The 21,544-nt window shown below is 38.7% G+C and overlaps 1 protein-coding gene across 1 annotated transcript in view; it reads left to right on the top strand.

Annotated features, from left to right (window-relative positions):
• The window catches only part of LOC140235022 (sushi domain-containing protein 2-like), a 34,781-nt gene extending 17,393 nt beyond the window's left edge, over positions 1–17,388 (top strand). Inside the window, exons 12-18 of the mRNA XM_072315061.1 lie at positions 166–432; positions 1,146–1,394; positions 2,077–2,247; positions 3,304–3,451; positions 6,895–7,581; positions 16,762–16,808; positions 17,345–17,388. Coding sequence (XP_072171162.1) covers positions 166–432; positions 1,146–1,394; positions 2,077–2,247; positions 3,304–3,451; positions 6,895–7,581; positions 16,762–16,808; positions 17,345–17,388 — 1,613 coding nt within the window. The remainder of the gene's footprint in view (positions 1–165; positions 433–1,145; positions 1,395–2,076; positions 2,248–3,303; positions 3,452–6,894; positions 7,582–16,761; positions 16,809–17,344) is intronic.
• Positions 17,389–21,544: the final 4,156 nt, after the last annotated feature.

Below are 21,544 nucleotides of genomic sequence, written 5' to 3'. Positions count from 1 at the left end.
ATCACATGTTCAACTGCTGTTCAGTATTTAGGACTGTCTGAGTACAGTAATTCTTTCCTATTTTTGTCTTCATCCCACTTTTGCCTCTTGTATTCACCAAATTTCTATTTCAATGGCAATCGATGTCTTCTTTCCTCTCTTTCTCTTTCTCACTTGGTAAATAAGGATTCACCATAGAACTTTCTCAAACCACCGACGGTCGAAAGTCGTTCTCGGTGAACTTTGGCGATGGGATCGCCGTGGAGCTGGAGCAGCCCCCGGAGAGCACGGCGATGGCAGTGCGTGTCCATCTGCCCCCGACACTGAAAGGAAAAGTTGCGGGGCTTCTTGGCACATGGAACGACCGCCCGAATGACGACTTCACCGCCCCGTCAGGACGGAGTATATCGGGATCCTCTCCCAGGACTCTCCACCAGTTCTTTGTAGAGGAGTGTAAGTGTGTCAAACGATCCGTATCAGAAATTTTAAAAAAAAGAGAGAAAGAAAACGAAATACATTCGCTCATTCATTTTGTCCCCGTTTCAATTCATACTTGCTGAACTTATCATTGTGACAGCTAGTATATCATGCTAGATCAAACTCTAATATTAAATCGGTTAGTCAAATACCGGTTAGTGATTGGCTAAACACAGTCACGTGATGGAGGCACATTGGTTATGTTCGCCCATGGGCAGAACATTTTTGTAATGTTCTCCCATGGGAAAACATTTTCACGTAACAAATGACAAACGATACCAAACAATTGAACGATCATATTTTCACGCAATCGATAGGATAAATTTGCCTACAGATGATGGTATTTGACTAACCCATATATAGCAGATGATGACTTTTGTTGTCGGGAACATGTACCAAACGCTCCACCCTCAGGGTTTGAAATGCTATTTCGGGAGGCTATAAGTCCCTCGACTTCGTCTTGGGACTTATAACCTCCCTCAAGAGCATTTCAAACCCTTCGGGTGGAACATTCGGTATGTTCCCTCCCCCGCCAGTCATCATCTATATAATGTAACACTTTCTTCGTCAGTCATTTCAATATTCATGCCAGTCATGCTATTGCTATTTTCTTCGTTATCACAGGACGCAATGTGATATTTATTCTGTTCGGACGCTTAACATTACCGTTAACATTGCTATGCATACAGGGAATGTGGCCGAAAGCGAAACGCTCTTCCGGTACGAAATCGGCTCCAGTTACACCACCATCAACCAGCAAGACTTCCAGCCAGTCTACGACCTCCCCAACTTTCAGACCGAGGAGGAGCTCGACGACGCATGCGGCGATGACCACTTCTGCCGCTACGACTACCAGAAAACCGGCGACCCTGACTTTGGGAGGGCTTCTACGTACGCGCACGAGTCGTGGAAACTCGCGCGTGACAACATGCAAGACGGTAGGCCCACGAAACGTCAATCAAATTGTTGTTCCACGCATTTATTTTTTTAAACCCAAATAGTATAGTAGTCAATTTCTGTGCTATACATGAATTGTAGATTCTCTGTTTGGTTTTTTTTTTTTTTTATAACTCAAATTCAAATTCAAATTTTGAAATATCAGGAAGGAGAGAACAAAATACGGACAAATCAGGTCATTTTTTTTTCTGAGTAGGAGGCAATGCTTAATACATTACCTACCCAAATGCACATCTTATAATGCACGTATAGATGTTCTGTATAGTCGGGTCGTACATTGTTTTCAAAGTAGATATGATTGTAAAATCGCATGATTGATAAAAAGATTTCTGTTGCACGCATATAATTCTCTTCTTTCTTTTTTTTCTTTTTTTTTTTACTTGGGTGATAGAAAATAATGATAACATACAGTTAACCAGAATGCAAAGCATCCTTCTCGATCTCCTCTCTCTCTCTCTCTCTCTCTCTCTCTCTCTCTCTTCGTCTCTCTCGTCCTCTTACTAACAGACCCACCCTGGTGCCCACACTCATGAAAAATATTAGATTGATATTAGGTATTATATACTTTCTCTGGTTCTTCATTTTTGTTGTATGAGCATAAAATATTATGATCAATAAAGTATTTTACACCAAAGTCACGTTTGTGTCCTCATCTTTTGACAGTAATCAGTTGCGGGTATCTTCCACCCCCTGCGAACGGTGCCAAGGAAGGAACAGTGTATCTGTCCGGTTCATCGGTCGTTCTGATGTGCGACGTGGGCTATGAATTGGATGGGACTAAGACTTGGAAGTGCGGGGCGAGCGGGGCCTGGATAGCCAATACGACCCGCTGTGGTAAGTGGGGTAGTTGGAATGAGCAAAGATTGAAAGAGATATAGCTATATTCTTTTTATGCCATTATGTCATCTCTCATACGTGTACATGGAATGAGATATTTACTTATAGATGAAAACATGTATGTTCAAGAATGCAGGGATCAACTAAGTAATCATATTGTCGTATCTCTATCTCTCACCTTTTACTTCGCAGAATCCTAAGGTTGATAAAAACGAACAAAGATAAAACTGTTGTAACTATCATCACTCGTAGATATCTAAAAGATCTTTTTAATTTCTCATAGATCACTTCATATATTCTTCATACACAACTCTATATACATTTTTGCAAGAAATTGCTTATTCAGTTAACACTCTGGACAGACTAAAACATCACTGACAGTAGGAAGCTTCTCGAGAGAGAATATAGAGAGAAAGGGTGAAAAGGTCAGGAAAATGGTCAGGAGAACTGAGAACGGGTTTGAAATTACACCTAACTATACAGATCTTATATCTTTTTCTCTCTCTCTTCTATGCATCTATCTATTTCTATATATTCATACATTTATCTTTCTCTCTCAACTCTCCCTGTCTCTCACATACTTTCCTTCTTTCTATTTTTGCATCCTCCTTTTTTTTTTCAGAAAGAAATGTTATTCTCATTTCAGCATCCAGGTACAAATAAATGTCACATTATTATCATGATACATAAAACAAAATAATCCGATATCACAAGCAGCTACAAGCAGTCTAAATAATATTGATTTGATTCCAGTTCATATCGGACCCAAAACTTTTCTTCTTCTTTTTTGTAACATAGATATTCATCTACTTTCTTCCCGTGCTTTAAAAAAAAATGACAAACTTGGCAAAAACATAATGATTTCTGTTTTTTTTTTTTCTGGCAAAAAATATAAAACAATGTGCATATCAAAACACACACATTGTAACACTTACGGTTTTCTGTAGAACAAGGTATACAAATACTTCAAATAATTTGAGGTTTATTCTGTAACATAATTTTCTGTATTTGAGGAATAAATCTTGGTGTAACATCACATTCCTCCTTGTTTAGTTGAAGTGGAGGATACACGAGATGAACTCATTCTCTACATCGTGACAGCCGTGCTCGCCTTCCTCATCATACTCTCATGTCTGCTCATCTGTACCGTCTGTATCGTCAAGAGGAGGAGGAAAGATGATAAACATGACGACGAGCTGAGGTAAGCCCAGGGGCGTCACCAGCTTTTTTTCAAGGGGGTGCGTTTATATTTCTGGTTCCACTTCTGCGTTTCATCAGCTGACAAGCGTATGAGCTAGCGGGGAGGGTGTGGATGAGGGGGGGGGGGGGCGTGTCCCACCTCCAAGACCATGGAGATTCAAATTGTTTCAAATTGTGCGCACATACATGATCAGTAAAGGCCCATGGGTAAGCTCATCATTCCATATATACAAGCCTTGAAAGTATTCTAACGATTCTTCTCTGAAATGAGGTGTTTTGTTTTGTTTTGTTTTGTTTTGTTTTGTTTTGTTTTGTGGTGTTTTTTTTTTGGGGGGGGGGGAGGCTTAGCAATCTTATTTTTGCTGTTCTATAGTGAATGTGACCTGTCGCACAAAACAGTGATGAGGTAACTAGCTGTTCGCATACACGTTTTTGTGTGTCTTGCCTGTGTTTTCCCTCTTGTTTTTCAGTCTTAATATCAATGTAGATGTTTATTCCTTTGCAAAGATTTCCCATTTGAAAGATTTGCTGGCGCTATTTTGCAGATTGACTGAATGGCGCTTTTGTAGTGATTTGTGGGTGTTTCGGGATTTTTTTTAATTGCCACCTCCGTGCTTCCTAAACTACGTGTTAGACTTGCGAGTATTCTGCAACTGAAATGTTGCAGTTCCGGTACTAAGTATTAAAGCCCATCAGAACTAGTTCTCGTGTTATTTAAATGGCGAAGCTAATATTGATTGGTGCCGAAAATATATGACGAAACATATCATGTGGGTAGATGTGAAATGTTGTGTCTTATTTTCTTTTTCCTCATTAGGTGATCCGAGTATCCTCTCGGATCGCCTTCTGTATCTGTACTGATTCTTTGTTCTTCTTCTTCTTTTTCTTCTTCTTTCTCCGCAAAAGTTGTGTATCGCTAATCTCGGAAAGTCCTCTTCCTATCAATGACAAAATTATACCATACATGTATCATGTCCCAAAGATGATCCTTCAAATAAAATCAGTGATTAGTCGACCGTGACGTCACTATGACGTCATTATATGAAAACACATTCTCAATCATATCTCTCTAATGGAATGAAAATTTTCAATGAAATTTACGTCACGTATATTTCAAGTCAAGGGCATTCTACTCATATAATCAAAATTCATAATTTCTCTTCAAACGTGCGCGTACGCGCGCGTTGAAATATTTGTATGCTCGAATCGAGCTCAAATTTTTTTTGCACACGTTTCAGACCATTTCGAGCATTTTTTGAAAAATTCAAAAAATTGGACGGGCGCGTACGCGCGCGCATATATACGCACGCACAGCTCATACGCAATAGAAATTTCCCGTTTTTTTCAATTTATCGGATGCCTGAAATGTAAAGGAATATTTCTACCAAGTTTCAAGTCAATCCGACTCAATTTGACGTCACACGGGCCCGTCAAAGTTGAAATTCCGCGCGCGCGTCAATGGAGATATACAGTGCAACTATGCCAAAAAACCGCCAATTTTAAATCCGATTTTACTCGTCAGGATGGACGGTGACCCCCCATTCTCTTTACATATTCTGAAAGCTGATGAGTTGTACATGCCATTTCAAGGGTTGGCGATGCTGGAAAAATGATGAAAAGATATCAAATTTCTTAATAAAGTAAAAAAAGTAAATTTTCAAAATGACGTCATCAAATTTTAAGTTCACTCAAGCGTATCTCACTTATTCTTTTGTTGATTTTCGTCCAAATTTCAATATGTTGTAGCTTATTAAATGGTCTTTCAGTCATATGATAACAACGTTTTGATTGGATGACGGCATCACCTCGTAAAAATGGATTAAAAGTAACATTGTCAAATTTGACCAGTTTACGTGTTATCTCTATGGGAGTGCAGTTTTTCTGGAAATGAAAACTGACATGACTATCTTTATCGAGCACTAGCTCACTTATGCTTCGGTGAATTTCTCTAAGATTTTATTATGTTGTAGCTGAGACTTTGGGCTATCGTAAGAGTGCCCTTCGTTTTTCCATACGGAGTCGGCATCACGTCCAAAAACTTGGTTGAAATTAAAGCTTATCTTCGATGTATTGAAATATTTCTTCCTTTCTGCAACTTTCTTTGCAATAACTCAAGAAAAACATATCCTATCAGCACCATATTTTGCACATGTTTAGTTCATGTCACGTACATTATTTCACAAAATAACAACTACTTGATCAGACACCGTGTTGGGTATGTAAATTAGGGTCAAAGGTCATAAATGTTTTATCCTGTATCTTGGTGAATACATGTCCTATCTTTCCCATATTTTGCACACGTAAAGACCTTGTTACAAGGATCATTTCTCAAAATAACAATTTTTGGCTTAGAGGCCATCTTGTCTGTGCAAAGTGGGGTCAACGGTCATATGTACTTCTTCCTGTATCTTCGTTATGACGTGTTATCTCTATGGGAGGGAATTTTTCTAGATGTGAAAATTGACCTGATTGTCTTTATCGACGACTAGCTCACTTACCCTTCGGTGAATTTCTTCCAGATTTTAGTGTGTTGTAGCCAATTTAATACTCTTTAAGTTTTGTTGATCAAAGTTTTAATCGGATGATGTCTTCACCTCGTGAAAATGGATATAATGTAACCTTGTCAAATTTAACCAGTTTACGTGTTATCTCTGTGGGAGGGAATTTTTCTGGAAATGAAAATTGACATGACGGTCTTTATCGAGCACTAGCTCACTTACTCTTCTGTGAATTTCTCCCAGATTTTAATATGTTGTAGCTGAGACTTTGGGCTATTGTCAATGTTCTCTCAATTTTTTTCATACGACGCCGAGATCACGTCAAAAAACTTGGTTGAAATCAAACTTATATTCGATGTATTGAGATATTTCTTTCTCTCTGCAACTTCTTTGCAATAACTCAAGAAAAACAGCCCCCATCATAACCATATTTTGCACGCGTTTAGTTCATGTCACGTACATTATTTTGTAAAATAACAACTACCCCGCTGTACTTGATCAGACACCATCTTGGGTATGTAAATTAGGGTCAAAGGTCATAAATGTTTCAACCTGTATCTTGGTGAATACATGTCCTATCTTTCCCATATTTTGCACACGCAAAGACCATGTTACAAGAATCATTTCACAAAATAACCACTTTTTGCTCAAATGCTATCTTGGCTGTGCAAATATACGTCATTCTGTATCTTCGTTATAGTGTATACCGAATTTGGTACCAAAGATGGCAGACCTGACTCTCTTTTCTAAATGAGAACCCAAATATCACACGGCCAATGTCTCTAAACACAGATGAAACCTATATGGTCATGCCTATTGCGATCAGGACTCAAATCATTGGTTTTAAAAAAAATCGGATCACCTAATTTGTCAGTCTTGACAAATTCCGAGTCTAGTTTCATTTCCCATTCTCCCCATTTGATTTCTCGTTTGGTTGGCCGTACAGGTCTAAATCTAACGTCGGGATACGGGAATACCAGAACGCTGCGTACAGCTCCAACGGTGACGTACACGCCAAAATTGGTTCTAATGGCTCTACACCAACCGCCAATGGCGTAGGAAACGGACAAGTGAACGTCGTACTCACTGTACGCGACGTTGACGAAGCCGACGGGCATCGCAGCACTGGAAACGGACACATCTACGACAATCGGAATGCGACAAAGTCAAACGGAAGTCCGTCTAGGGCTGGTAGGAACGGAACTGCCGTCTACGACAACGGAGTTGACGGAGTTGGTGGACATCGTGGTACTGGAAACGGACCCATCTACGAGAATTCAAACGCGACACAGTCCAACGGGAGTGCTCCAAGAGCTGGTAGGAACGAAACTGCCGTTTACGACAATAGACCGGCCGCTGCTCCAGCAGCCATCGAGGCGGGAGCGTCGTCATCAGCGTCCACAGCGAACGATTCCAGCCTTGCCCGTCCCTCGACGAGTCGGGACGACTTACCAAGGACGTCGAAAGATTCCTTCCGGTACAGTGGGAAAGCTCCGCCCGTCTCCAAAACCCCGAAGAAGAAGGCGAAGGAGAATCCTTACGGTATGCTGCCGGCGAGCTTTAAGACAAAGATGGAGAACTCTGACTATGAGACGCTCTCAAAATACAGGAAACAGATTCCGCCACTCATGACGTAAGTATTAGCACTTTCAATACCGTTGATTAACTGTTTGTGTGTGTCATTGGCATTTTGAGATATTACCACCGGTAAAGGATAAACAGATGTATTCTTATCTATACACTGATGCTGTAAAAAAAAAATATATATATTATGTGTGTATGAATGTGTGTCTTATGTGTGCATACCATAGAGTAACCGTATTAGTGATTAATCTATACTATGTAGCACTGTATCGTACTCATCGAAGTTCATCGATGTGACATGATATATAATCATTAGAATTACGACTTTTCGGCAAGAGTTTTGGGTCCACTTATATTTTCCAGAGTGTAATATTTTCTTATATTGGGCTTGTGCCACTGAGTATCACGTAACTATGTCGTTCTGTAGGCCTGCTTTTTTCCCTTCCAAAAACTGAAATTTCAAAGTAGTAATGTTTAAATGAATATCATTTTTACGAAACGATTACTCTTAAAGAAATATCTTCCTTAAAACAAGAAAAAAGAAGCGAAAATGCTCAAAACCTTATTGAATTCATACTATCACATTGCACTTTGCTGCATCTAAATGTTGTAAATGTGAGTGTTCCCTTCAACTTTTCATGTTCTCCTTTCCATATCGATATTCGAAAGGTTTTGTTAAACTGATAGTTGTTCCAAAGGCCAAAGGTAAGAAATGCGTAAGTGCAAAATTGTGCGCTTGCATGATTATTGTTGTACCTTTGTATCCACGTGCACCCTAATAAGGAACGACAGTTCGTTGTTGTTGTTGTTTTTTTACCAGCGTATTTATAGCAAAGACTATTTTCTGTAAGATAAGAGCAAAATAAAACAAAACACTGATACATGTAAAAATGCGTGATGTCGAATCCGTTAAACAATATCATCAAAGTGGTATAACATGGAAGATTTTAATAAAAGTCAATCCTAGTACTGTTCTATTAAAGAGAGAGAGAAAAAAAAGTGAGCTGTGGTCGATATGCGCTTTGAATGGCTGTATATAGTATAGACTTGTGCATGACAGAGCCCGTACTATTCGGTATAGTTGATCAAATGTATAATCCATAGCATAATTATTTTGCAAGAATAGTGCATAATTATCATTAATTTAGAATAGCTATTTTCAGTGCATGCTAACGAAGGCAAAGAATATCATGTTGTCATACACCGTGCAATGAATATTCATACTCTTATCAAAATTAATAGCTGAAATGAAGACATTGTAAATAGAGTGTACTTTGATTATTCTATGTCACAAAAGAGATTATGAACGCTTACATCCATAAGAATATCATAGGAATATGCATGTTCCTGTTGCGCAACTTGTATATCGTCAACCATAGTGACACGGTACGCACTCGTCATAATGTCAACTGCGGTATTCGTATCCTAATTTCAAACTGTGACCATATTGATAAGCACATGATAATTACTGAATACAATATTTGATTACGTAGATAATGAATTATTTGAATGTTACTCATAATAATCTAGGACTTTTTAAAAGAATTTACAACAAATTCAAAGTTGTATAGAATGTTTTGTTTGCGTTAACTAAAATCCACAAATAGTAGGCTTGCTAAGGGTAAAAAAAGAGGGGGCGATCGCTGCATTTTATAGTACAAATGTCCTTTTTGGCACACATGTTCCTCGGTACAATTGGAATTTTTTTCATCTAAAGAGACAATCTGTATCTATGCAAGTAAGCCTTAATTTGCATAATTTAGGCAAAAATACATATAAAAAGTAATAAAAATATATGTGCATGCAGCAGAAATATCTAATTTGGTAGAAGTATTCTATAGATAATGCTGAAACAATTCCGGCAAAAATTGATTTCATACCTATGCAAATAAACATAAAATTTGCATAATTATGCAAGTTATGCAAATTGATTTGTACTCAATTAAAAAACCCTTAAATCTCATCCTAGATAGATATAACCCGTTAGAAACACTCTATGAAACAAAATGAGAAAAGGATTTGAATAATTGAACCATCATTACCAGCTTATTTACCTAATTACTAAAGAAAGTAAAGTAATAACATTATTTTTAAAGTTTTCCGTACAGTCTAAGAACTGCATTTTATGATAAAAACTACCAAAGTAGTATACATATCCTTTAGTCAAAAGGAAATGGTTTGCAATATCAAAACACTATTTCTCTTTGCAAATACCACCTAATTACCATATCGTGCATATCAATACCCGAATGTACCAGAAGTCAATGGTCAAGGTTGAAGAAATTGTATCAGTTTACGCGATAACTCAAGACTGGATTAAGCAAATTTTACCAAACTTGGTCCAAGGATGACGTATGATGGGGCAATTAACCGAGCAGTTTTTAAGTAAAATCGGCAAGAGGTCAAAGGTCAAAAAGTTCAAGGTCAATGCTCAAAATTTCATTATTTCCCCCATATCTATGCAATGCCTGAAGGTATTTTCTTGAAATTTAGTGACTACATACATGTACTACCAAAATAAGATTCTCTAGAGAGTTTCAGGTCACGAGGTCAAAGGTCAGGTGAAAATTTTAAAATTTCACTTTTTTTCTCCGTATCTTGCAAATGGTTCAAGGTATCTTCATGGAACTTGGTATTGGCAGGGATTTTCTAGGGAATTTAGGGGTCATTTTTCAAAGGTCAGGGGTCAAAGATCAAGGTCAATTAGGCCTTCAAAATTTCCCTATTTCACTCATATTTATGCAATGCTTGTAGGATTTTTCTTGAAACTTAATATGTACATGTATTACCTAATGGAGATTCTCTGGGAAATTTCCTGCCAAAAGGTCAAAGCTCTAATGAAAGTGCTATGTTTCACTTTTTCTTGTGAATCAAGGTATCATGAAACTAAGTACATATTTGTGCATGTTCTACCCGACAGTGATTCCCTTGTTAATTATCGAAAAAATGTCAAGCCCTCCCCTCTCAAGTGTTTTTGTTTCCTCTTAATAAGTAGGAAAGGACATGGAATTCAGTGACATAGTATAGTTATCACCGTCATTGCATTTGATATATGGGTCGCATGAAAGTTAATTTTGGTGCACACAGTCATGTATAACCTCTGACATTCTTACCTTTTACATTTTTACCTGTGTATTTCTTTTTTACCTCTGACATCTTTACACAAAACCAGTTAACATAACTATTTTTGGAAAAAGCTTCAAGATCATGTAGGTCATGATCATCTTTAATAACAGGTATTAGCTGGTATGTGGTGGAATATAACATTCTTTGGACCGCCAGAGAGTTACATTATCCCAAGGGAAAACAATCACAACCAGGGAGAATATGACATTTACGATCCTCGCAAACAGTAGTATGTGACGATCTGTAGACAAATCACATCCTATTACTTATTGTAGAGGCCATCTAGTATACTCTTTTATGGCCATGAACATATTATTTCTGCTTTGATTTATAGTTGAAATTGACAGATTTCAAGTCAGAGACTAAAGGCCGTGTCACACCTTTCCGGGCAAGCTAACCGTGCTTGTTGCGAGGAGGGATTTTCGGCACGCAGGAAAATTTTCCGCGGGCAGACAAGAATGTTTGCGAGTTTGTTTCTTACCTACTAGACACGTACATACTTACCTTCTACTTGCGTGTATTCCGTGTGACCTGCGTGAGAGCTTTGAAACCGATCCGTTTTCTGTTACGAGCGACTCACAGGTACTGAGATGTACCTGCGTTGGAGTTGCTGCGAGGTGCTGCTGGTAAGGGTCTCATACTGGTGTTCTGCGTGTACCTCTGCGAGCGAACCCCCATGACTCACTCGGAACAAGTTTTGAGCATGCTCAAGGCCTTGTCATACCACATCTGGGGAAGTTTACGGCTTGACTTGCGGGGAAACGAATTTGCTACCCGGAGCTCTCCGCAGTTGGTCCGCATCTGACAGTACCTAGCGCGTATCTCGCCTGTAGTTGCCCGGAGGTGCGCACGCAAGTCCGATTTAACCGCAGCCAAGTTTTGAGCATGACCAAATTTTTTGCCGGGTGAGTCGCGGGAATGCCCGGAGAGGTCCACGCAGAACGCCAGTAGGAGGTCCTTAGCGGCAGCACCTCTCAGGCAACTCCCACGCAGGTACTTCGCAGTCCCGTATGCAGCCAAGACATTCTGTAGGACTTCAGCCATTCCTTCAGAGGAATTCCTTCACTGAGTTGTCAGCCCCCAAAAGACTGGTACGAAGGTCACACAGTATACTCGCAAGTAGAATTTAAGTAGGACCCCGTTTACAGTGCGAGGCTCGGCCGAGCCCAGCCCCGCTTCAGTGTAAACGCGCAAAAGGCCAAATGCGAGGCCAAAATTGGCCTCGCATTTGACCTCGCTCTGGAGGTGGTCTCGGCCGCGGCCGAGCCGCGGCCGAGTCCGGCCTCTTCTTGGTGTAAACGCAAACTGGGCCAAATGCGCGGCCAATTTTAGTCTGGCTTCCAGACCCTCTGCCCGTACTATTTCGCTATTCACGATATTAACCCCCTCAACGTGGAAAACTAGTATAGTTTAAAGTGGTTTTGTCCTGCAAAGGATTTTTCCTTCGGCAAAGGCCTTTGCCCTAACGGCGACTTCATCGCCACGGAATCCAGTTGACAAAGGGTCTGAAAACCAGGCTATACCAGGCTATGCGTTTGTTTACAAGCAGAGCGCCACTACGACAAAATATTAAAAGGTTTGAATTAAAAGCGCGGCCGAGCCCAGCAGTGTAAACGGACAAAATTGCGAGGCTCGGCCGCGCAATTGAGGCCGGGCTCGCACTGTAAACGGGGTCTTTAACGCGTCCAGCAAGTAAGACACATGCACTGCCTCGCTAAAATGCTTGTCTGCCCTCAGGAATGTCCGGTATGCTGGAAAATCCCTACAGTCAACAAGCCCGCGTAACGACAAGGGAGGTGTAAGAAAAGGAGAGACAACTCCTGTGGCCCGTTGCATAAAACTTACCGTTGAATTTCAATGGTAACTACCGTCAAAATTAGGCGTCACAGCCAATCAGCATCAAGGATTAAAAGCTTTACCGCTAATTTGAAGACTAATGCCCCAGTCACATAGACATCCCGGATCACCCCGGACCACCCCGGATCTGATCCGGGGAGAGATCCGTGTTGACGCCGGGAGGCCAACACGGCAACTTTTGGAGGTCAAAAACATCCGGCGTCATCCGGGGATTGCCGTGTTGGCAGAGCAATCCGGGGTGGTCCGTGTGGCTGCCGTGTAGATGCCGCGTTGATCCGTGTAGATGCCGTGTTTGTCCGTGTAGACGCCGCGCTCTTCCGGCCTTATCCGTGTAGCTGCCGTGTTGATACCGTGTGTACAGTCATACCAGAATCCCGGATCTCCCCGGATCTCCCCGGACGTCCCCGGATTTCCCCGGATCACCGTGTAGATCCTTGAGCATCCGTGTTTATATGTGACTGGGGCATTACCGCTAGAAAGGAGCGGTAAGTCCAGCGGTAAAGGTGTTATGCAACAGGGCACTGCTCTCAAGGATGCGCGGCACCGCCGAGAAGTCATGCGCTTAACTACAGGTGGAAATCAGGTGCTTTGACAAAAGAGAGCATCAATAATCAGGAATAGCGCTCTCACATCTAGAAATACTTGCCCTACTGCATTTCGCTCTCTCTTTCAATGTGATGGCAAACAATGAATTTGTGTACCTTGAATTGGAGCAGCGAATCAAAATGCAGTGTAAAACTGACAATTTTAACAGCAAATATTTCAAAAGCACGCTGGAGCACGCTTTAGCGAAGTAATTTATTTGAAAGATCAAAATATCCCAGATTAAAGGATCGATAGGAAACTAACATGCGGAAATGTGCGCATCATAGAAAAATATTAAGTTTTTAACAGGGCCTAATTTTCATTTCATTTCGATTTGCGCATTACGAAGAAACTAGAAATACATGTTTATAATATTGAATTCTTTCCTAAACTACTCTTAATCAATTCGAGTATTTCATGTAAAATTTTACGGGGAAATAAAGCTTGTAATTCAACGAAAGGTGAAATGAGTTCTTCGTCTCCGAACTTCGCCTTGCAACTAGAGCGGGGTAGAGCATGACTTCAAAGCGTATAGTGGAATGCTAGACATCCCATTGTAACGCTTTGAACCCAAACATGTAACATGTGTTTGCATGAATTAACGAAGAGTTGTCACTCCTTTTCTTACACCTCCCTGGTGTGACACGGCCTTAAGATTATTTGACTTAAAGTATAACACCTCGTATATTGTTCACATGAATTTTTTTTTACATAAATTATTGCCTTATCACAATGTTATTGTGTATAAATTTCCTAGCACAGTTGCCATGCCATAGCAGCTCGTAGTATACTGAGGGAACTTTTTTTTTTCAGAAACAGACTTTGATTCTAACTCAAGCTTAATGTTCTTAAAGTTCTTAATGTGTGCAGATACCCTTGCATCCACATAGTTTGCACAAGTTTATAATCAGTTTGATGTACAAAGCCTCTGATTCGCTTGGTTGCCTACAAAATGCAATGAAAATCTGAATTCACGCTTTCACTATGGTAGTGTTTTTTTTTTTTTTTTTTTGTAATGATTTTCTAACCATGACCTCAGTTGTGTGCTGTTTGCAAGGAACAAAAAAGTTCCTTTTGTAAGCAATATTGTTCCGATTGGCATATATCAATGCTGTAGCTATGTAGGCCCTACTGTTATATTTGCATAATCATATTTAAAGAGTGTCACTATCTATTTTCCCCACCCTGCAAAGCATTTATGCAATGAGGGAAAATTGATAGTAAAAATGATTTCAAAGATCGATATGTTTCGAAACAAATATACTTATTTACATAATTTATGCATAACATGCCTAAGTTAATTCAATAATATGGAAACAATCAAGCAACTGAAGAGTGTTGTTGCGAGATTATTGTCTAAGACCCCGTTTACAGTGCGAGGCTCGGCCGCGGCTCGGCCGCGGCCGAGTCCAGCCTCGCTTCAGTGTAAACGCGCAAAAGGCCAAATGCGAGGCCAAAATAGGCCTCGCATTTGGCCTCGCTCTGGAGGTGGTCTCGGCCGCGGCCGAGCCGCGGCCGAGCCCGGCCTTTTCTCAGTGTAAACGCAAACTGTGCCAAATGCGCGGCCAATTATTGCGCGGCCAATTTTAGTCTGGCTTCCAAACCCTCTGCCTGTATCTTTCGCTATTCAGGATATTAACGTCGAAAACCAGTATAGTTTAAGGTGGTTTTGTCCTGCAAAGGATTCTTTCCTTCGGCAAAGGCCTTTGCCCGAACGGCGACTTCGTCGCCACGGAATTCATTTGGCAAAGGGTCTGAAAACCAGACAATACCAAATTGCATTTGTTTACAAGCAGAGCGCCACTACGACAAAATATTGAAAGGTTTGAATCAAAAGCGCGGCCGAGCCCAGCAGTGTAAACGGACAAAATTGCGAGGCTCGGTCGCGCAATTGAGGCCGGGCTCGGCCGCGGCCGAGCCCGGCCCCGCACTGTAAACGGGGTCTTATTCTATTAGCTTTTAGGATATTAACTTCAAAGCGATTTAAGACATTGTCACATGATTACTTTTTGTTTGTCTGATTATCTTTGTATAGGTTTTGAAATGCATATTATGCAAATAACAGGTTGTTTCCATAGAGACAGTTTGTCTCTTTAGATGAATCATTTGCTTTTGACCGAAGGATTATCCATCCCAGGTTCAAACTTTGTACTACCAGATCTTTTTTTTTCTTTCAAATGATAGAATTTATTGATTTCTCGAAGCAACATAATTATTATACGGAGGATGAATGAAATACATAATTATTAAAACCATATAAAGCCATTTCTTTGGTACAAAGGTGTTTTTTTTTTCATGTTTTTTTTTTTCTTCATATATTCAAGTAACTCACAAGTCATTGGGTCGCAAAGGATATACCCTGCCCAAAAGCATGTATACATTTACATTTCACAATAAAAACGAACTGCTTACATTTGAATACATTGAATAAACCCGCTTGTTTACTTCATGGACATACTACTTCAACAGCGACTACTACTTCATGCATATACTACTTCAACAGCGACTACCAGATCCAGTGCTTAATAGATTAGAAATTCTTTCAAAAATGCAGATTTTTGCACAATAACTTGCATAATTATGCAAATTTTATGTGTATTTACATAGGTATGAAATCAATTTTTCCAGGAATTATTTCTACATAGTCTATAGAATACTTCTACCAAATTAGGTATTTCTGCTGGATGCACATATATTTTTTAACAATTTTATATGTATTTTTGCATAAATTATGGAAATTAAGGCTTATTTGCATAGATACAGAGTGTCTCTTTAGATGAAAATTTTTCAATTGCCCTTGGGAACATTTGTGCCAAGTAGGACATTTGTACTATAAAAAAATGCAGCGTTTACCCCCTTAACAAGTCTACTAATAAGTCCATGCTATGATTATTTTGTGATATAAAGTATGTTTTGCAGGGTACAGTGTAGCATGAATAAGTAAGTCGTCTTTACACTTGCTACGGAGTAGATGCCCATGACATATCGTAGTGGTCAATATTGAGATATATTTGCCCGTAAACTTGTAAAGTAGTGATCCCTTGTGTGCAAACTGTACTTTTTAGGAGTTTGTTTTCCCTTTATGCCACCGTTCCCATGTGTGTCTTGTGCCCTATATGCAGTCTTGTGTGGGTGATGTTGACGTCATTGGAGAAGCTCGCTGTTGTTGTCATGATCTGATGATATGAGACATTTTTTCTTCATCTCCTCCATTTTCTTCCTGTCTTCTTCCTCCTCATCCTCATCCTTCTTCTTCTTCTTCTCCTTCTTCTTCTTCTTCTTCTTCTTCTTCAATAAAGGTATCAACCTTTCGAAGAGCAGAAATTGGCACATAACTTGAAATAAAAGTTTACCGTACAATTTATTCTGTTGATTCTAATTCATAGTTGTTGATATATTCGTAATTAATGTAATCACTGCACAAGGGGTGGTATAAAGTACAAGATTTCGGGTCTGAATATTCACACAATGCAAAATAAATGATTTCCACGTAGATTAAGTGTAAAAGAATATACCACCTGCTTTCATGAATTACAAGAAATCGCAACCTTGCAGTCTATACTACGTTTTGATTATTTTGCGAAATTGACTTTTTCCATCGATGTTTCCTCTCAGAACACGTGAATTCACTCACCTGTTATACATCTTATTTTTCCTACAGGGATCATGAGAGCGACGAAAGTGAGGACGAAATCGCAAATATCAAAGGTAATCCTCATCGCTAGATATACCGTTTGGACCTTGTGAGCATGACATGTGTGATGAGAACGTTCAAAGACCTCCTAATCATAATCCCTTGCAGAAATAAGATCTTATATACAACGGACATACATGTAGTCTTTATCCTTACAATACATTGTATTGCCCACACATCTGCAAAATCCCTTGTGGAGATAGACTCTTATATGACATTCAGATATCTTTATCCTCACAATATGTATGGGCCACATAATTTTATTTCCCTCTAAAAGATCTTGAGAGGTGCACATAACTAAATAAGAATAGAAGATATAAGAAAGTCATAACTCTCTCTGATGAACGGAATCAAAGTTCTAATGAAGAGACATCATCACTGTAATATAACTTTAAGCTTGTTTAAATGAAGTTTATTCACCTATTTTTTAATTGGAGTTGAATTAAACAAATTAATGTGGCATAAGGATATGTATTTTACACTTTTTCTTCTTCTTCTTCTTCTTCTTCTTCTTCTTCTTCTTCTTCTTCTTCTTCTGTATTTCCAACAGCACAAGTAAGACGTGAGATGGAGAGAGAGAATGGACAGTACTAGATGCTTTGGGTCTACAGTCATCGTCTTCAAGGACACTAAAATGTCATTATGTTGTGTCAATGATCTATTAGCAAATTATTATATGGATTTGATACGTTTTACTTCGCTCGTGAATTGCAACAAACATCTCAAAGTTATGCGTATTTCTTTGTAACTATAGTAGGCCTAGGCCCTTATGAACTTATCCTTTCAATATTGGACCATGATATACATACTGTCCAATAATCTGTCATTATAAGTTTTATAACCTGTGAAATCTCAGATTCATTCCATTCTTTCCCTCTCTCCTTGATGTATCTCACGAACAAATGCTGCACATTGTACACATCAAGCCCACTAGAGGGCGTGTAAGATCTACTAGGATCCATTTTCCGTGTAAACTTCTGGTTTCACACCTGTGAATAGAATACCAGGTATAGACCAGTTCAAGCCCTATAGCTTTTAACATACCAAAGATACTTGATCCTAATTTTGCAATCGAAATGATTGCATTTCTTAGTGCATAGATTTAGAAGACACACACATTTTTAGTGGTAAAATAGTTGTCTTCCTCATTGGGTCTCTAGATGATCGGATTAGTTTAAATCCCCATTGCATAATTTTTGGTGTAATGAAATAAGGTGATTTATTGACATAGTTATTAAACACGAGACGCATTGAAAAATTCTGGTATTTTATGAAACGACAATTTTTCGTTTCAGCACGTGTGTCTGAAAATAATTGTTTACAAATGTGAGATCTCCACAGGCCACAGATCGTACTTAACATTCTTGCTGTTATTATCATAACCTTCTGTATACAGTGCACCTATTGATATAATATATTCAGAAACAATCATGTGTAGTTAAAGTGTAGTGTTATCTATAATAGCTTTATGGTTATGGTATTTACAATATTTTCCTTATTTTGCTTCATGCACGACTCAATATTCATGAAAATATAACTCAATTAGATCTTGTATTTGAGGTTTATAGATTATTATGTATCGTTGACTTCGAAATGCAATAGGCCATTGTACCATGCTAATTTGACGTGTGTTCATGATTTGAGCACTATAAAGATATGTTGGCTGGACCAATCGTAAATAGTGTGAAAGATTCAGGATATTTAAGTTAACTCCGTAGTCCACTTTTTATTCCTAGGGTCCCAAGTTTCTCTATTTCAGAGTAGAGACAGATTTTACCATATTTAGAAGGTAGATATATAGGAAGCACAATGGACAATCTGTACAATGCAAGTTGTTGGATATTATGCTCTTTGTGTTTTCAATTTTGACAAACCTGTGTAACTAACTGAGCAATAGTCAATTTTGGTAGCTGTGAATCAGTTTTAAACAATAAGCTGAAGCAGTTTAGACGGTGAGCATGTAGCAACGAATAATGAACTTTTCATTTGCCTCATATTTAATGATATAATGCCCTTCCATGAATATTGGGACAACAGCGATCGATCTTCGAAGTGATTCGGTTATATTTCGTCGATAATACTTCTGCTGCATTATAAATTCCCTGGAGGATTTTCGCGGTTAAATTACTTGAAAATGCATAGTAAAGTTCAGACCCGTGCAATATGATATGAGTGATTCAATTCAATTGAAGTAAAATGCTTTCTTTGGTCAGAGTGATTATTATGATTATATTATAATTGATATACTTTTTTTCATATATTTCATGTAGTGTGAATGACACATTGTAAACAAAGCTTCCAGTGAAATAAATAAAGCAGCAGCGGTCTTTTCGGAGTCAGTACGTTCATCAGCCTAAAGATGGAGCAATAATTAATCAAAAGTAGATGTATGGCAAAGAAGTATTTCATATCGAATTTCAGTTTGATTAAGCTGCCCCTGGGCAATGCTGTGAAGGAAATTCAGATATCCAACTCTTTTGTCTGTATTTTATTATTTGTTCACAAATAATCTTATATGTCTGTGTGTTTTGCTGTCTGTTAGTCTCTTTGTTTGTTCGCGCAAAAGCTCGAGACATCTTCTGCCCCCCCCCCCCCCAAGATAAGTTGGTCTACATAGTTGTTAGGAATTGTCATCTCGGTTAAAAGGAGGTAATGTCTTTTCGAGAAAAGAAAATGTTTTCTATCATGTACCAAAAGGGTCCATAATATCGGTAAAAGTAGAATATTCATGATGGTCTGTCTACTGGCCAAAGCGAGGGAAAGGGATTATATCATAGCATGTTTTGTATCGAGGACCGAATTGAAAAGCATGCTGTAAGCGTGTTGCAAAGGTACGTAGACAACGTTTGGAAGAGGGGTAAACGCAAATACTTTGCCATATTTTTGTTTATGGCTAATTTGACCCCATCATGTCCATTGGGAAAAGTACTGCATCGGCACTGCTGCTGAGAGCTCCTGATATCTGTATGTTCCCTGAATGGAATCTGATATAACATTATGCACACTTGTCTTCTGATAGAGTTTTTGGGACAACGTGTCTCTTCATACCCTTTTTTGTAAAACTCGACTTTGTCGCTTGTTGACACTATAACTTATTGGTCTCTTGTTGACGGGTTTCTCGTATGCTCTTATACCAACGTGTACCATGGCAGTTTAGATGATTATAGGAACACTGCCCTCAAACGTTTAGGTGTATAAACTTTTTTTCCAGTTCATTATGCCAAATATTAGCCTGATGTAATAGTTTATGATTGATATGGGTGTAGGCAAAACAGAATTTGCCATGAAATATGATAAGACGTAGAAAATAAAATATTTTAACATTAAGGAAATGTGTTCTGCGTTTGATATTGTGTGATGGAGTGTCTAGAAATATACAAATGGCGCTATAAAATCGTGGAACAAAGGATTTGGTATCGACACAAAAAGAATGTCTTCTTGTTCGGCATCACAAAAACATCTGAAATCCCTCACAAGTAGTCCACTTTGTACAGCCCATATCTTTTTCGGTAATATACGGGAGATCAACGTGTCTTGAGAGACTTGCGTCTTTCTTGTCCAAGCGTTACTTCACAAGCATGTCAAAGAGTGTCGTTTTAGAATGGAGATAAAACAATGAGTGAAGCTCTAAAAAAATTGTGCTTTCACGAAGAAAACTGTAGTTTTTTTTTAAGAACTGACTTGTGGTATGTTGGTGTAAACCATTGCTAATGATATCGTTGTCTTCGTGGCAGTTGTGTTGTAGAACACTCTGCTGAGAACTGTAATCATCGAGTACTTAACATATATACGTGGTTAGAAACATCGTAATGGAGCTTCACAAAAGAGACAGATATATAGGCAAGGCCTGTATAATAATAATAATAATAATAATAATAATAATAATAATAATAATAATAATAATAATGATAATAACAATAATACGACTACTACTAATAATAATAATAGTAATGATAAGGTCTTAATTGCTAAGGGTAGCCTCTTCATGTGTTGCCACTGCTCTACCAGAGAGCCCTGTCATTATTAATACCCTATCATAGCGTTGCCAGGTACCCATTTATACACCTGCTTCGAGAGGGACATGGTGGGTAAAACATCTTGTCCGAGGACGTAAGCACTGGACCAGAGCCCTTTATTACAGGCGTAATACTGTAAAGGGATCCAATAATAGTCTTTATGCAACAGCGCCCCCACATGAAGTGTGAGTTGTGTGGAAAGTGTGTGTGTGATCATAATGGGATTATACCAAGTGGCCAAAAGTCATTTTTTATTACCTGATGCTTTTGTAAATTCAAGACCCCTGAAATGAATCCTCAAACCAAAGGAAAATAAAAAGAGAAAATGTCATGATGAACAAAACAAAAAACAAAAAACAGGCAACAGCTTGCACATCTCGCTCTAAATATTTTCTTTGTGCTATGTTCCATAAGTTTTATTATCTTGCACATATACGCTATTAGTTTTTAAAAAGAGGATATAAAATAAATGAGATGCTTCCTTCAAAATATGTTCTCTCTGCCTTAGGTTTGTATCAGATTCTAGCAAGCTTGCAGTATAACATTCACAAAACATTTTTATAGAGCTTGGAAATAGGAACAATTATCTAAAAAAAATACAAATACAAATACAACGTACATACATTGAATACATGATAACTTATATACATCGATAATACTGTAGTATTCTTAATGTGCACTCTTTTGATTCCTTACTCAGCGCCATCTATAGTTGTGTACGGTCTGGCGGGTCA

The sequence above is a fragment of the Diadema setosum genome, chromosome 11 (genome assembly GCF_964275005.1).
Source record: "Diadema setosum chromosome 11, eeDiaSeto1, whole genome shotgun sequence".
Classification (NCBI taxonomy): Eukaryota; Metazoa; Echinodermata; class Echinoidea; order Diadematoida; family Diadematidae; genus Diadema; species Diadema setosum.
This window is presented reverse-complemented; position numbering and strand designations above follow the sequence as displayed.